The 16,822-nt window shown below is 33.2% G+C and overlaps 5 protein-coding genes across 12 annotated transcripts in view; 2 read left to right on the top strand and 3 right to left on the bottom strand.

Moving 5' to 3' along the window:
* Positions 1-16,822, bottom strand: part of LOC143362480 (hydroxylysine kinase) — a 187,193-nt gene that overhangs the window by 15,158 nt on the left and 155,213 nt on the right. The gene's annotated exons all lie outside the window — the stretch shown is intronic.
* Positions 443-5,902, top strand: LOC143362452 (actin-related protein 6-like). Of its 5 annotated transcripts, none has more exons than XR_013083636.1 (7): positions 443-584; positions 1,011-1,829; positions 1,913-2,279; positions 2,344-2,647; positions 2,720-3,020; positions 3,092-3,182; positions 4,946-5,902. XR_013083636.1 is itself a non-coding variant. In XM_076802651.1 (6 exons), the coding sequence occupies exons 1-5, from the start codon at positions 457-459 to the stop codon at positions 2,809-2,811; spliced, it is 1,710 nt and encodes a 569-aa protein (XP_076658766.1). In that variant the 5' UTR covers positions 443-456; the 3' UTR covers positions 2,812-2,837; positions 3,092-5,902. The 5 variants fall into 5 exon arrangements, 2 of the variants coding, with proteins under 2 accessions (XP_076658766.1, XP_076658767.1); XR_013083637.1 differs by having other exon boundaries at positions 2,720-2,837; XR_013083635.1 differs by having other exon boundaries at positions 3,092-5,902.
* Positions 5,296-9,075, bottom strand: LOC143362456 (ras-related protein Rab-39B-like). Its single transcript, XM_076802659.1, has 4 exons — positions 8,790-9,075; positions 8,546-8,727; positions 7,833-7,942; positions 5,296-7,712 (listed from the first exon to the last, which is right to left on the bottom strand). Exons 2-4 carry the CDS (start codon positions 8,651-8,653, stop codon positions 7,274-7,276), a joined length of 657 nt encoding a protein of 218 aa, XP_076658774.1. The 5' UTR covers positions 8,654-8,727; positions 8,790-9,075; the 3' UTR covers positions 5,296-7,273.
* On the top strand, positions 9,123-12,141 carry Uba4 (Ubiquitin-like activating enzyme 4). 2 transcript variants are annotated; one of them, XM_076802654.1, is made up of 6 exons: positions 9,123-9,231; positions 10,070-10,329; positions 10,404-10,617; positions 10,916-11,214; positions 11,286-11,753; positions 11,821-12,141. In XM_076802654.1, the coding sequence occupies exons 2-6, from the start codon at positions 10,152-10,154 to the stop codon at positions 11,970-11,972; spliced, it is 1,311 nt and encodes a 436-aa protein (XP_076658769.1). In that variant the 5' UTR covers positions 9,123-9,231; positions 10,070-10,151; the 3' UTR covers positions 11,973-12,141. The 2 variants fall into 2 exon arrangements, with proteins under 2 accessions (XP_076658769.1, XP_076658768.1); XM_076802653.1 differs by having other exon boundaries at positions 9,174-10,329.
* On the bottom strand, positions 11,990-14,784 carry Galt (Galactose-1-phosphate uridylyltransferase). Of its 3 annotated transcripts, none has more exons than XM_076802655.1 (7): positions 14,239-14,784; positions 13,584-13,649; positions 13,332-13,501; positions 13,053-13,258; positions 12,756-12,984; positions 12,461-12,677; positions 11,990-12,379 (listed from the first exon to the last, which is right to left on the bottom strand). In XM_076802655.1, exons 1-7 carry the CDS (start codon positions 14,252-14,254, stop codon positions 12,132-12,134), a joined length of 1,152 nt encoding a protein of 383 aa, XP_076658770.1. In that variant the 5' UTR covers positions 14,255-14,784; the 3' UTR covers positions 11,990-12,131. The 3 variants fall into 3 exon arrangements, with proteins under 3 accessions (XP_076658770.1, XP_076658773.1, XP_076658771.1); XM_076802658.1 differs by lacking the exon at positions 14,239-14,784 and adding an exon at positions 13,861-14,225; XM_076802656.1 differs by lacking the exon at positions 14,239-14,784 and adding an exon at positions 13,861-14,226 and having other exon boundaries at positions 13,332-13,649.

The raw sequence follows: 16,822 nt of genomic DNA on the forward strand, positions 1-16,822 counted from the left end.
ACAAACAATATTTTCTGAATATGAAACATGCTAAGGTATAGTGTCATTTTGCAAATGTCACATTAAATTTTTATTTTTGCATAAACGTGTACTATATTTTTCCAGACCATATTTCTCAAATAAATGTAGATATGCAATCATAAATAAAATTTCCCCTAACGAAATGCGTAATTTCTATACTATTTTTCTACAGTCGCAAAAGTAACATCTACAATATCGTTTTCATATTTACTACGTAACATTTGCTTTCACCATATAATATTGTGTGTTACTAATTACATAATAACAGTCGTACTAATTCTTATTGAGGTACCGCCCGTTGATAATATATTGATTCACTATTTTCACCATTGTAACCTTGAACTTGACTAGCGTATTCACCGTTTCTGGGGAGTGTCTGCAATCTTGTATTAGTAACTGTTAATTGTACCTTTTGTATCGTTTATATTAATAATTATGGATCCAGCAGTCTTCCCTGAAGAGATTTGGATAAAAATTTTATTATATTGTGACGTACCTGATATTATTGCTTTCGGTAGCACATGCAAATACTTAAGGAAAACGTCGGATACGGATTACCTATGGTAAGGTTGAGGTTAAGTTTATGTCAATCTTGCGATAAAGTTCAATAACTTAATTGATAAATAAATGCAACCTCGTGTCATTTCAAGTTTTCAATGAGAAAAAAAATTCGCATTGAATTTTTTCAAACTTCGTAATTGTCAGTGTCTCTGAATGTCATATTTATTCAACGGTAGAAAATGGTCAAAAACTGGACCGCTCTGACACCCAAAATATTAATAAAATGCCGTTATATAGAATCCAAGGAATTGTAGATGTACTATTCTTCACCCGACATACAAAGGAAAAAATTCAAATGCTATTTTGTAACTGAAAGTCAATACTATCTAGATTTTGACCATTTTCTATCATCTTCCTTTATCAATCTATATGTATTTTTAAAGTGTACTGTTTTAACCTTTAGGTACTAATTATCCCATTTTTTATAGGAAAATGAAATGGCAAGAACTGATTTCAAAAGTACACTTTAGGTTTCCAGACATAAAGTGTTTGCAACTACTTAGCGTTAGTTTCAAAGCAATGTGTTACAGATTACATATGGTACTCACATTAGGAGAAAATGTACCATTTCCAAAATGTTACCACTGCAGTGGTTACACATGTCAAAGAAATTGTGTTGAAGGTACCAGTGCTAAAGTAGTAATCGAAATTGGAAACAAATACACATGGGTTATTACACCAAATTTTGGTTTGAGAAGACATTTGTCAATGTTTGGCATACCTAAATACAATAACGAAACACACATGGAACAAACTCAGACACAAAATGTTCCAAGTAGTAGTACACGCCCAAAATGCGATGGAAAGTCATTAGCAAAGAAGCTGAAATTGTTGAAGTTGTCAGAATTGGAAACCAAAGTTCCAAGGCCCAGCGGTCCATTTTGTATTTTCTGTAACCCAGTAAAATTGTATAGAGAAAAGAAAAGATTAACCACGCATCAGAACGATCCGACATGTTATACAAGGCCAAATCCAACTTACGAGAAACTTATAAATGGGTATTGTACCGATACTGTTGAAGTTCTTGGAATTCCAAATGTCGATGTTGTTAGTCCTGCAGAAGCATTGAGCGATGGATCTTTCACAGTTCTCAAAACATTTGTCGATCACTTGTTTCAGCAAATGCATTTAACTTCAACATTAAGAAAACCTAATGCAGTGCTTATGTTCTGTGAACCATTAGCGATGCATCCAACGCTCAGAAAACAGTTACTGCACTATTTGTTCCAAGAAGTTAAAGTAGCAAGGTATAATCAAAAGGAAATGAAATTTTAAAGAAACTGTCCTAAAAACTGTCCATACTCTAAAGATATTATTATGAACTTTGCAGAGTGTGTTTGGTACCTAAACCTTTAGCAGCATGTGCAATGTTGGGTGTGGAAACTTGCGTCATTGTTGACAGTGGAGCTCTTAGTACAACAGTAGCTGTTGTGATTGGTGGCCGTGTTGTACCAGAACGTTGGAGATTGTTGCCTGTAGGTGGTTGGCATGTAGCTTATCACTTGAAACAAGCTATGCATTGGCAACCAAAGGAGTATCATCAAATTCCTATATCATATTTGGACACCCTAACTGTTAAAGAAAAATGTAGACTAAGCTATAATATCAAAAATGAAGAAAAACGAGTAGGGCAAAAATCCAAGGAACACATTAATCTTAGGGTTGACAGCTATGCTGCAGCTTACAAACAACACTGGGTATGTAAATTCTAAAATCTAATCTATTCCATATAATAATAATTATTATTATTATATCTTCCAGAGAGTTTCCTTCGATTCGGAATTATATATTGCTCCTGAAATGATGTATATTAATCTTGGATTACCACAAGTAATAAAAGATGTTACATCTGGTTTGTCAGAGGATCTAATGTACGATTGCCTCTCAAACATCTTACTTACTGGAGGCAACACTGATCTTTCAGGTTTTGAGTTAAGATTAACTAAAGATTTACAAGAATTGTTGTCTGAACATAGTAAAATTCTAGAAGTTAGAAATTGTCCTGGTACGCATAGTTGGCATGTTGCTATGGGTTCCACTTATGTGCCTTTAGCTGTACATCCTGGTAAGCACATACAATAATGTTCATTAAATTTATAAAAAGGTCAATCCTCTATACACTCGTATAATTATTTAGGTAAAACTCCTCCTGAATACGTAGAAGGTAATCCATTTTGGTTATCAAGAGAAGAATACGTTTTATTTGGATGTGAGTCGCTGGAGCAGTAAAACAATAATAAGTGATTCTACGAAATGTTAGTACCTCACTTATTACGTAAATGCAAAATCCTCGCATGTGCAACAAATCTTGTGAAAGTAAAAATTACCATCAAGGAACAAGTCTTTTCTTCAGTTGCCTTTAAATAAGACAGATCTTGTATTCATAGATCATTGAAAAGACATTCCATGATGAGACACTTCAGAAAAATTCAATATTGGTTGGTATCTATCATTTACAAAAATCTTTCGGATTTGTCTTTATGTGCTTTTGTTACGTATTGTGTTGCAGACACATCGGAATTCAACTTAATACGAGGGAACGGGAGATTTAAACTCCGCCAGCATGTACGCAGCGAATAATAGGGTAGACTGAATTTTAGGTATTTAAGGTAGACATATCTCCGTGCCTATGTTGCTATTCATAAATCTAACGTTATCCTTCCTTCATGTATTCTCCTACGCTATGAAAACTTGATCTACAATAACATTGAATCTCTACAAATTCTTTCTCAAATCGCTAAGTAACACTATGGTCTATTTCTCAAAAGAAATGCCTGAAATACGTTTATAATCATAATAGCTGTCCACTCCATTCCTACTACTTCAGGCCTGCAACGTAGGAGTAAAGTGGACAACTGTTATAACTATGAACGTACATATTTCAAAAGTCTTCTTCAGAAAAACAGACTACGATTTCTATACTGTCTAACCCAATTCTGTGTTTCGATAACCAATAAGCGATTCTTATAAATTTTAATGCGCTGAATATTATTTCGAAAGTAGTTTTTCTCCATCAACCTCAGTTTCTGAAAAATTTTATTTACTAAAGGAAAACAAATTTTCAAATTTAAGAATTTTTTCTACTTTCACTGTAAAAGTAATGCGAGTGATTATTGGTTATCGAAATGCAGAAGAAATGTTCAAATTTGTTGGATAGTGTTATTATACCTTATACAAAATATTTTAATCATTTACGAAACCTTTTATTCCTATTTAATATTACACTAACCCTCGAATATCCGATTCCAAAAAAATTGTATGTATTAAAATTTGAATAGACCTTTAACATAAAATGGTCTTAAACTTTCAAATCTTATCATCTTATCATGTCTGTCATTTCTTAACTTTGTGACTCACTTTACTAAAGTCAGTGTCCTGTTATTTCATATAAATTTCCTGTTTTTTGCAACGCTACAAGCTTAATTCCTACTTTCCTTCTAAAAATAGCCTGTATGTATATAGTTTAGACACTGAATTGTTTTGTAAATACAAAATATATAAGCTAAATTGCTTAAAAAATACTGTACAGTTAGATAATTTTAAAAAGTATTATTGAGAAAGAAGTATTACTTATATAAATATATATATACAAATAATGAATAAATAATATATAAATATAGTGTTTCTAAGAAGCTGTCCACAATTTCGTACATTTACATCGCATTATTCTTGCCAAAATAATAAATATTATACTGACAGCAAGAAAAAGAAATAGTAACGTTTCTAGTCACTTTAAATACAGTTAAGCTACTTAGATTTTCCTTCCAAAATAGTGAGCTAAAACTATTAAAATTAAGAATATACATATAAACTTTGCGAAATATAAAGATATTATTACTATAATTTTTCTCTTTAAATTTAAACCTACCTTCGTGAATAGTTCACAGAATTATAATTGTATATAAAGTAAAGGTATTTTATTGATTTGTAAATTGAAATTCTAATAATAATTGAAAGAATAAACACGTTGTAATGTTACTTCAAATGAAACTTGAATGAATAGTAAAGAAATTAATTGAAAAAGTATTTGTAAGTATCACATTATAAATAATTTTTATTAACGCGAATTCATGTGAATTATTAAATTACTGTAATAATCTTTAGTTCATATAATATTATATTTAGTACTAGGCGATTATAGAACGTTTACCATCTCTGCAACGTAAACTTGTATATAATTTAACAATTCGAAACTATAGAACAATATAAATATTTATAGTATAAATTAATCAGACTAAATACCTTTTATATAAATTATATATTTTTTATTTTTCAATAATTCTTTTAAAAAAATTGAAGACATAGATTCTACTATATTTATTATTTTTTAAACTGCCAATATTAATATTTTGCAATTTTTCAGTTCTTTCAAGTCAAGGTCCGAGATGCGTACACCTGCCGAAACATTCTGTATAGTTCAAGTTAAATTTTGCCATTTGTACAATTTGTGAATAAATAATTTTCACTTACTATATATTCAATATAAAATTTTATATCTTGTTACGAATTTAATTACTCTGATGATCACAGTCTTATGGAACACAAAATACTGTAATACATAGAACACAATACTTAATATGTTGGTAAAGTAATTAATAATAAATTAAACATGTTGATGTAAAAGTACAGAATTACGGCGAACCTATTTGTGTTATATCGCAAAAAATAATATCAATAAAGCCATACAGTAAATTATAGAAAAGTAATATGAAGATCTATGATATACTGTTTATTTTCCAACATTATCATATATAAATGTGTAGTGCACGAAGATATATGTATGTACCTCCAAATTCGTAAAATTTTACATTTCAAGAGAACACAATTACAAAGTATATATTGTATGTAGACGGTATAAGTATGTACGTGTATATGTATTTGTATGCGTGTGTCGTACGTGTGTGTTTAAATAATATAGCTCGAAAATTTTTAATAATTCACATTTTCAACGTAAGCCTGACGATTTCTATTTACAGAAGAATAGTTAAAAACGCAAAGGAACTTATTATAACTTTGGACAATACTAACATAACACATTTACAATCTCTTGCAGCTACAAAATTCATTTTTAATAATCTGTATTTTCAAAACACTGCACACGTATCCTATATTTCTATTTATTGACTAAAAAGACAGATGATGTGTATAGAGAACTATACAAATTTGATGCCGTATATATGCATATTATTATAGTTGGCAATTCATGAAAAATATCTACAGATTTTTGCTTTATGCCACAGTTAATGAGTATAAAACTTCATAAATGAACATTATTCATGCTACATTTGTTCTATTTATACAAAACGATAATTCGCTGCACCCTTCGTCATCAAAAGTATTATACACTGTGTATAATAATGTTACTGTATTGTAAATAAATATTTTCCTAGTCAATTAAACTCGCACTAAGTTATGCAAGTCCTATATTTATATCTCGATTTACCCTCATCAACTTGTTTTTACCTTAAAAGTATGCAAAAGTTCGTGTTCTTAAATTATCTCTTTAAGAACAGATAAATCTGATGTTTTGCTTGTTTTAAAGATAGATATGAAAAAGTGTAAAACATACAACCCGGTAAAAAATGGTCATATTAAAAATATTATACTACATACTTTTTATATAAAATCTTTTTTTGCCTTGTACACAACATGGCACTTACATGTACATCTTATGATAAAAATATAATAAAGCAGTTGATTAATCTGTAGTAACTAATGTAAATTAAGGTGCTCTAACTAATATGGTATTCCATAACAAGATTCTTCAACAAGATTGTCACATAAACATGTGATATAGTATATACAAAATAAATCTCTTGTTTTTCTTTTTAAGCCAAAATGCAAACATCATTATTCATTTTGTAGTATTTTTGTAACCCAAAGAGTTACAATAAATAATACCTGATTCTTTTGTTAACTTTTAATTAAATACGAACAGTAGCAAAGTATATATGTAAATTTGGCTTCTTGTGTGTGTGTGTGTGTATTATCACAAACTGTGGCATTAAAAACAAAAAATAACTATTAAAGTTACACAAATCGAACAACATATCTGATACAAGCATTTCGTTCCTAATTTATGTATGTACAATATATAATCACCAGTGAATTTCATTTGTATGTTCACAGCATTTCTAAAGATTTAACTCGGTATTACTTAACATTTTGTATTATCAAGATATTCTGTAGCAAACTCGCATTAGAAAAATCGATTTTGACAAAGAAGCGTAGGCAGTTACTTTCTTTATTCAAAAGAACAATTAATTTGAATGAGAAAATACACAAAAACAGTATATTAAATTTATATTTAGAACATGAGTTCTTTTCTTGCGTATATATTTGATTTTTTAAATGAGATAAAAAACATTCCTAGGTTGATGCATAAGTGATTCAATTCTCTGTGTATATAATATATATATGTATATATAGATTTGTTTATACAAGCTATGTACAAGAATGATTACTAAAGACTTATACACAGTTTATATTTATCATTAGTCTTTTCCCTAGAACAAGAATGCAGTGGTACATAATTCGATGATTAATTAAATATAAGTATATACACAGAATTTAATTGATCAAGACAAATTAAAACCCATAAAATAATATACAAATTTTTATGCAACACATAAATGTAATATTATTACTGCACTCCAAAGACTCGTATTCTTTTGAGTAAAGTTAACGTTAATTAACAACAAGAACTTCTTGCTGGTTCTGCTTCGACTAAGTTAAAATCTAAACCACCAGGTCTGGCAAATCCTGTTTTAATACCATCCCAACCATCTTCTACCTTGTACTCTCCACTCTGTATTCTGTCATAAACTTCCTGCGTGACTGTTTGAAAAGCTTCTTCGACATTAACTCCAGTCTTTGCACTGGTTTCGATGTGATGCACACCATACTCGTCGGCGAAGGCTCTAGCTTCTTCCCTTGAAACCTCTCGCCTACCTCCATTGGTAATCAAGTCTAACTTGCAGCCGACCAATGCAAACACAGGACGGTGTGGTTCTATGTGCGTTTCGGCTTCCAGCATCCATTCAGGAATATGTTCAAAACTAACTCTGTTGCAAACATCATACACCAGCAGTGCTCCAACAGAATTTCTATAGTAAGATTTTGTGATTGCCCTGAGATAAGGGAAGTATTTTTTTATTATTATAGATTACATAATTATTTATTTTAAAATTATATTAGAATGAAAGGGTATGCTAAACAAGTTGTATAATAGTACACAATGAGTTACACACCTAAATCTTTCTTGGCCACCTGTATCCCATAACTGTAATTTTATTCTTGTTCCATCTTTAACTTTGATCAATCTGGCGAAAAAATCAACTCCCACCGTTGGGTCTGAAAGCTGAAATACAATACATTATAAAGACAAAGCATTTATATCATCAATTCAATAACTTGCTTATGAGTATATGTTTCATTTTTATGCAAATTCAAATTCTTGCAAACTCATTCATGTAAAAAATATATTACATTCGTAATAACTGATCAAATAGATAATGGATCAAATGAAAAAGCTTTAAAGCTTCAGAGAATTTCGATTCTCTTTTAAATTCAGACTTAAATTCTCCTTCAAAAGAATACCAAATCGATTAAAGCCTGATGGCACGTTTAATTGTTTACTAACCTAACATCAGTTTACATAACAAATACAAACAATAAGGAAAATCGATTTATCCAGATTTCGCATAAGCCATAAAAATACTGCGCTGTATTCCTATTTCTCCGAATAATAACAGTCTATTATTAGGCTAAGAAATTGGAAATACTCCAATTGTGTTACTGGATTAGGGAAACGAAATCTTTATGATACAGAAAAAGCCAGCTATAATTAGGGTGTAGGTAATCGAGGAGAGGAAAATCATTATGATTACGAGACGCGACAAGTTGCCTATTTATTCAGAAACGATTTTTTCATGTTGTTGAGATGGTTAGGGTCGCTGTATACCTCCGCAAACTTCCCATCGGTGAAATACTTCAGCAACGAGCTTTTCCCGACTGTACTGTCGCCGATGAGTATCAAACGAAACTGGTAGTCAAAAATTGGTTCCACCATTTTGACGTTCGTTACGATAAAACTTCTTCACAAGCGACGTTCTCGCGTTGTCACTTTAGAGGATCATGATTTTCCTGTATACACTTGTCAAGAGTGAGAACCTCGCTGACCGTGACATTAATCATCAGCTTCCTACCTTTGCCCGAGACTGTACTGTACTTATTGCGCACGACACTGTCCGAATAAACATGCAGACCTCGCGAGGATCATCGAAATCGTATGCATCATGATTTACGGAAGACCTAGCCTCCCGTCGATCATGTCAGCTTTCTCTGCTTTCTTCGCTTTTAATAGTTAATATTAACCACTCGCCGAAATCACGCGATGGTACAATGAGTCCAAAGTGGATGGAATTACATCCACTGATCTTGGCTAGTGACGATAGCTTCGTATCAATTTCTTTCGTCACTTTTTCATAAGCGTATTTTCAACACACGGTCAGTGTGAAAAGAATTCACAGACTCACATAGTTCATTTCAATAATAACACATCTACAGCCTCCGATCTTGGCTAACTGCGACATCAATTCCGTATTTATTTCGTTTGCAACATTTTTGTACGCGTACTTATTACATGCGGTCAGTGTAAAAATGTTTTAAATGTTTTGAGAAAATGAAAAATATATATATATATTTACGTATTGTTATAAGTATCAAGATTAGTTGCCGTAAGGAAAAAGAATGTCAGATATCGAATATTCAAAAACTGGCAATAACACATTCGTAATGACTATATGCATAGTTATTGCTTTATGACATATATATGTTAACTATATTGATAACAAATGTAAACAATTTCGATGCTAGTAAAGGGGTTAGGTCGTCTTAAGTTTTTTTGTTTTCTAGGAGGAAGTTAAAGAAAAATTTGATTTCGTTACATTTATAAGTTGTCAGGAATATTATAGTTTTCTTTTTTTTTTGTACAAAATAGCTGAATATTTCGTTCTTTTCTATATGATTTTCATTGTTTCGTGGATATATTTCATTGTTTTTAAATAATCAATAAAATATTAAAAAATCTAGATTGTAGTGATATGCTGTATTTTCAAGTTTACATTGTTGCAAAGCATTGAGTACGAATACTTTTTTGACTCACTGTACATACTACGACGACATAATAAAAACTTATCAATGACGATTTAATTGACAATTTATACGCGCACTAACATAGAATGCGATTAGTGTTATCCATGCTTTATACGTGAAACCACTTCGACCACTGAGACTACATATTTTAATTCAGTGGAGGTTATGAAACAATACTATTTGCTTTGCTCATTGGAACATTAATCGAGCGTGCTTATCGCATCACGCCTCCTATAATAATTAATCTAATGATTGCGACATTTTAACGGTGCTGTTTCATCCTACAAATAGATGTCGATATAACCTAAACGAATTTTTGGTTTTGCTTTAGTCGAAAATTTCGAAAACGATACATCTATTAAATATCCAAAAGGCGGATTAATAATTGATTTGAAAAAATTTACTCAAAAAATATGAATGAAGAGGAATTAATCGATGAAATTATGGAACTGCGTAAGATGTTACGTGCGAAAGAAGCTCAACTGACCACCCTGAGGCGCGAAAAACAAATCTTGCAAGACTATGGTTTAAGTAATGACGAAATATCGAGATACAGCAGGCAAATTTTTTTAACAGAAATTGGCATCGAAGGTGTACCAAATATTAGAAGCTTTTATTATAATAGATTTTGACAATGAAATACTAATTTTATTATGAAATTCCAGGCCAAATCAAATTGAAAAATAGTTCCATACTGATTGTCGGAGCAGGTGGTCTTGGATGCCCTGCTGCTTTATATTTGACATCGGCTGGTATAGGACACATCGGTATCCTTGACTATGATGATGTTGAGATTAACAATCTACATAGACAGCTGTTATATACGGAAGCAGACATAGGGACACCCAAAGTAAATGCTGCTGCAGAATACCTTAATCGGTACATACAAATTAATAGGAAGCAATGTATACAGGGTACCCATGCAAATGGCACAAGTTCTATCTTTAAAATGAAAAAATAAAGCTATAGGACAAAATGGTGTAGCGTACTGCATCTGAAAAATGCAATTGCACTATTTTCGTACTATATCTGCACCAGTTGGTATACTTTTTTACTCTCTACAAAAAACACCAAGGTCTTTGTCCTATGGCACTTCTTTTGTATCTTGGATCCATGAACATTGTACTACATAATCAATGTATGCATTCGCTATTTTTTACTTATGTATTTCTTGCAGTATGAACAGTAACATTAAAGTTACTCCACACAAGGTCCAATTAGATAGTAACAATGCAATGGAAATAATAGAAAACTATGATGTAGTGTTGGATGCAACAGACAATGTTGCTACACGTTATTTACTAAACGATGCATGTGTCTTGAGTAAGAAGCCTTTAGTTTCTGGATCAGCATTGAGATTCGAGGGACACTTATCAGTGTTCAATTACAAAGGTCCTTGCTACAGATGCATATTTCCTAAGCCACCTCCTCCGGAAACTGTAACAAATTGTGGAGATGGTGGTGTCTTCGGTCCAGGTATACATTTAATATATCTATCAATTTTTTTAATTTTTAGAATGTTTACTCATTGTTCCATTTCACTACAGCTGTTGGAACCATTGGCGTTCTCCAAGCGTTAGAGGCATTAAAGATTGTACTTAAACTGCCTTGTGTTTTATCTGGCCAGCTACTTCTGTTCGATGGTTTAGAAATGAAGTTTCGCAATATCAACTTGCGTCCAAAAAATGCTAATTGTCTCGTGTGTGGAGAATGCCCGTCCGTTCAGATATTAATCGATTACGAACAGTTTTGTGGCGCAAAAGCGAACGACAAGGATCCAAACTTGAATATTTTGCAAAAGAATGATAGAATTAGCGTGGAGGAGTATAATACAGCACTGGAGTTAGGAACAAAGCCTCACATGTTGATCGACGTGCGTTCACCCGAGGAATTTGAAATTTGTCATTTGAAGAATTCTGTAAATGTGCCGCTGCATAAAATTGGAAGCACTGAAACGATATCATTGATAAAAAATAAAATGGAAGAGATAAAAGAAGAGCATGATAAACTTGGTGGTAAGAATTTGAACGTACATTTGAATTTTTTTAAGGTGATACAACTCATAGTTTAATATTGTTTCAGTATACGTGATGTGCAGAAGGGGAAATGATTCACAAAAAGCAGTGAAGCATCTGCAGAAGATATTCGATGAAACAGATTTCGAGATAAAAGACATCATTGGAGGAATTCATGCTTGGAGCAAAAAAATCGATCGAACTTTCCCCGTATACTGAGCACGTGAAATTCAAAATACGTTTATGTGTGTTTATTATGCTTTTTATTCATAAAGATCGTGTGTGCATAATTCAGAAGTATGCGGTTTTGTAAATAATGTATATATAAGGGACATATACATCTATAAAAATGTATTATCGTATATAAATTAAATTAATTCAATTAGTATATTTTTCTATCTCGCAACTACTTAAACTTGTTTCTGGATATTTATAATGGACATCGGGTAAACTCCTTAATTTCTCCGCCGCCTGCTCTGGTGTTAAGTCTCTTTGTGCCTGTGCGAGAAGCTCATAACCCACCATGTGTTTCTTTATAGTTGCAGATCGTAGTAAAGGAGGTAAGTAGATTCCATGAAACGTCCAGTAAGGATAGTCTTGTCTCATATATGGACCGGTCGGTGCACCTTTAAACAAAACAGATTTATAATAATTTACAATTTTCTTTTATTAACGATTGGATATATTGAATAAATATTCCATTGTACCATGCCAGCCCATAGAGTAAGGAAAAGAACAATTGAATAAGTTATCATATTTTGTACATAATCTTTTCATAATAACTGCCAGTGTTTCCTGCTGACTTTCCGTTAAATCTTGCATCCTGGAAACCTGCTTTTTGGGCAGTACCATTGTTTCGTACGGCCATATTGCCCAAAACGGTACTAAAACTACCCAATCTCGATTTTCCAGTACAATTCGCTCCTGAAACGTGAGTTATCAATCGTATACCTATCTACTAACTATTCTATTACGTAATGCATGTATCTAATCTTTCCTTACCTTTTTAAGAAGCTCCTTCTGTACATAATCAATGAGGAGTGGTTTCTTATTGCGACTATAATAATCAGTAAGATATTTATCTTTTATTTTAGCTTCATTTGGTAAAAAAGAGCTGGCCCAAATTTGGCAATGAGGATGTGCATTGCTGCATCCCATTAGAGCACCACGGTTTTCAAATATTTGTACCCAAGTCCATTTCTCTCCCAATTCAAGCATTTCAAAAATCCACCTGGTATAGAACAGTACTCGTTGACCAAGAACTGAGATTGCAAGGAAATACGTTTGCTATGAACGTACCGTTTTACCACTTCTTTGATCTCAAACACTTCCATAAGAGCTATTGTTACATTTGATTTTGGATGGAAGCACATTACTTTGCATGTGCCCTTGGCAGAGTCCATTTGGAACAATTCGTCCTCCGATTTTGTTGGGCTAGGAACTGTTTCTAATAGTGCAGGAAAATCGTTGACAAATGAATATGTGTTCTCATACATCGGAGTTACCTAGAACAAACAGATTCGTGTTGAATATGTTAAAAGAATTACAGAATTCAGTAGAACCTTACAAAAATATCACCTGTCCACTGGCTCTGATATTTCCTGGGCAAAGAGGATTATTTGGGTCATAATCTGGGAGGTCTTCCTCTGTATCTAATTCGATTTGCCCTCCCCATGGTCTTTTCATACGGTGCGGTGACACTAGTACCCATTCTCCCTTCAAAGGGTTATATCGAATATGTTGGTGTTCTATAAAATATTGATCTAATAGTTGAAACATAGAACGATAATTTGAAAAAACTTTTTCGCAAAAACATAGAAGAATTCTAACCAGTGGAATCGAATTCTTCCTTTAATGGAACTGTGCCATTTTGTGGGCCAGCTTCTTTTTTATCACCTGTAAAATAATTTTACACATTAATCCTATGAATTATAATAAGTAGCAGCATAAAACTCTTAATCACTAATTTACATTCAGGATATATCGAACATTTATAGTTAATTACGTTAAAATAGATGGTCACAGAACACTAAACAAATCCCGAGTACAATGTTGTGAACAAAAAATGATTTTCTGATTAAGAAACATTTATGCAAATATTACTTACAGTAGCAGAATGGTAATCCGCAACGTAAACTTTAGTAACAGTCACGTGGATTTCGCATTAATTCCAGCTACGTAATATTTACACGAGATGTGGTTGAATTTCACTTTTGCTTCAATCATAGATGATTTGTAGTGATTTATCGAATTGTTATTCTATTACAACAGTGAATTTGCGGTGCAGAAAATAAAAAAGACGCGACATGTCGTATGACTGATGTGTACGTTCATCGCGGATTTATATACTTATTCAAAAAACATCAATCGATCAATAACGGTACGCGTTAGGCGAACAAAAATTTAATTATCTGTATCCGGTGAGAACGCATATCCCGCAAAACAATTTATCTCCATTAAAATAGCGACTGTTTAAATATTTTACCTGTTGATGTAAACATTTGTACGGAAAGGCGGAAAGAGCGCAATAGCTTGTATGGTCGAATCGTGCACTGGAAAATTTTCTAATACCAGCGGCAATTTATGAACTCCTACTGATCCTAAGAATCTTAGGCAGGGTAATTGACGATAACGCGTACTTACACAGATTACGAAACACGGTATTACATGACTATACTGTGCTGATTATGTTCTCATGTATTTATGTATTTATAATCGATTCAATCAAAGTGGATCTCGATCGGTATGATAAGATATGCGAAAAAATTCAGCTATAATTATCTGCGGAAATTGTACGATTAATTGTCCCTTTTTATTCTCCAGGAAGATGAAAGATATATAATGTTACTTTATAAGTATTTGTTTATATAGGGTTGCTAAGAATGTTTTCTGGTTAATTGAACTGTTTATAATGTGCATACAAAATTAAAGTTATACACATCGATGATCAAAATGTGTTGTACAATGCATGCATAGTTAGTCTAACTCATTTTGCTATACCGAGAGCCACCAATCAAAATCAGAGTTCTCTTTTAGCCCATAATATTTAATATATATGTATGCAGAGAGGAATGAAAGTGCTCACGCCCGAGGTTTCGGCGTTCCCACTTTTATAACATCATCGTCTTAGCATGGAACGGATCCCACATCATCTTTTAGCCTGAATCAGATCCCATATCATCTATTAGCATGACACAGAACCTACGTCATCTTCAGCAGGAAACAGAAACCACTTCTGTATTATTAAATCTGTGACATGGATCAGAACTGGCACAGACGAGGTATAGGAGCACAGACGGGTACAGGAGTAGACCAATTACCCAATGTATTTTTTTTTTGTCTCACGTCCGCCACTAGAGCTCCCTTACCATTTTTGTGTCACATCCTACCGTATCGATCGGAACTAATATTGTGGAACCAATATCACAAACGAGATGTAGGAGTACGCCAATCAATTTATTATACTGTTTCGTGTCGCACGATGAGTAATCGTAATTAAAATCTTAATGAGAATCGAGTATCTTGTATACTTCGAATAATCATGCATAAAAGTTACTTTGACATACTTTGAGGCATGCTCAAGACATGCTTTAAAAGTTACTCTGTATCTAGAGTACTATTAGCCATTTTTACTAAAAGATTAGGTGATAAGATAGCCAAGAGGGTATTCGACAGCACCATTGGTAAGAGGAATATTTTTATAATCGTTAAATAAGCAGAGACAATAAATTTGTCAGTGTACATTTATCCATGGTTCAAAAGTTATTCTGTACCTTGAGGTCTTGTATCTCGAGTTCTATAATTTATTTTTACGAAATAATTAAATGGCAAGATGGTCAAGGGAGTGCTTATATTGATATCATTACCAAAAGAAATGGTTATAAACATTAAGCAGCCAGAATTAACAAATTTATTAATAATTACTATACCGGCGATCGTGATCTACCGAAATTAATTGGGGTGGGGGAGTTGCGCACCGCGTACCGTGCAACGGACCTCGGCGGCCGCGCTCAGTCAGTCAGTCGAGGTGCGCACTTAGAAGGGAGCGGAAGTGCTGCGGGAGCAGAAGGCCGAAGGACCTTCGAGCTGCTCTGGCCCACCCTTGCCTGCCTTCCAGTTGACCAGGGATCCTCCAGAGCTGCACTGGACATTACTGGCCGACCTTGGTCTACCTTTAGCTAGCTTAAGGTGGACCAACGGTCATTTAACACTTCCTTGGTCCACCTTAAGCTAGCTTGTACATAATCGTTGTAAGGAAGGGAGTCAGAAGGAAGCGGATTGAATTCCTTATGGCTTCCTTTCGGGTCTCTTGTGCAGCAACCTCCTCGTGGTGAGACCTGGGCAATCGATATTATTCTCTATTTGTAAGAACTTCTAGTAATCTTACAAATAGAGAATAATATCGAGCTAATAGCTGCTCATTTAGAATATGCTTTAACATTTGTAAAGTTACAATTTAAGACTTGCTAATTATTTGTACTGTTTTTGTTCCACAGTTTACGAGTTGTGTAGCCAGGAAACATCAAAAGATCGATCCTCAGAATAAGGAGAAATACTCGGGTAACACTACACTACACATGGTACCAGCTACAATCGCCTGTACACTACCTCCGACCTGCATGCAAAACGGCGCACATACCACGCAATATTTTACTTCTATTTTGTTCTATTTTATATGTACACGTTCAAATTGTAATTTATTTGTTGAGAAATAAAGAATATTAGTTATAACAGTTAATGTGTTCTTCTTTCCGCACCCTGTCGCGAAAATTCTGTGCCACCTCTTTTGCTATCATGCTCTCCTATTAGAAATCCGAAAATTCCGAAAAATCGAACTCAGTATTAGGAGAACATGATACCAAAGAAGGTGGCACGAAATTCAGTAGTACAAGTCAACGGCAAGTCAGACGATCGAAAAATTTCGAAAATTCAGTGGTTCAAGTCAACGACAAGTCAGAATTCCGAAAAATGTCTAAAATCTTCGGAAAATTTGGACTTTTGTATTAGGAGAACATGATATTGAAGGAGGTATCCGAAATTCAGTAGTACAAGTCAACGTCAAGTCAGAC

The sequence above is a fragment of the Halictus rubicundus genome, chromosome 17 (genome assembly GCF_050948215.1).
Source record: "Halictus rubicundus isolate RS-2024b chromosome 17, iyHalRubi1_principal, whole genome shotgun sequence".
Taxonomy (NCBI): Eukaryota; Metazoa; Arthropoda; class Insecta; order Hymenoptera; family Halictidae; genus Halictus; species Halictus rubicundus.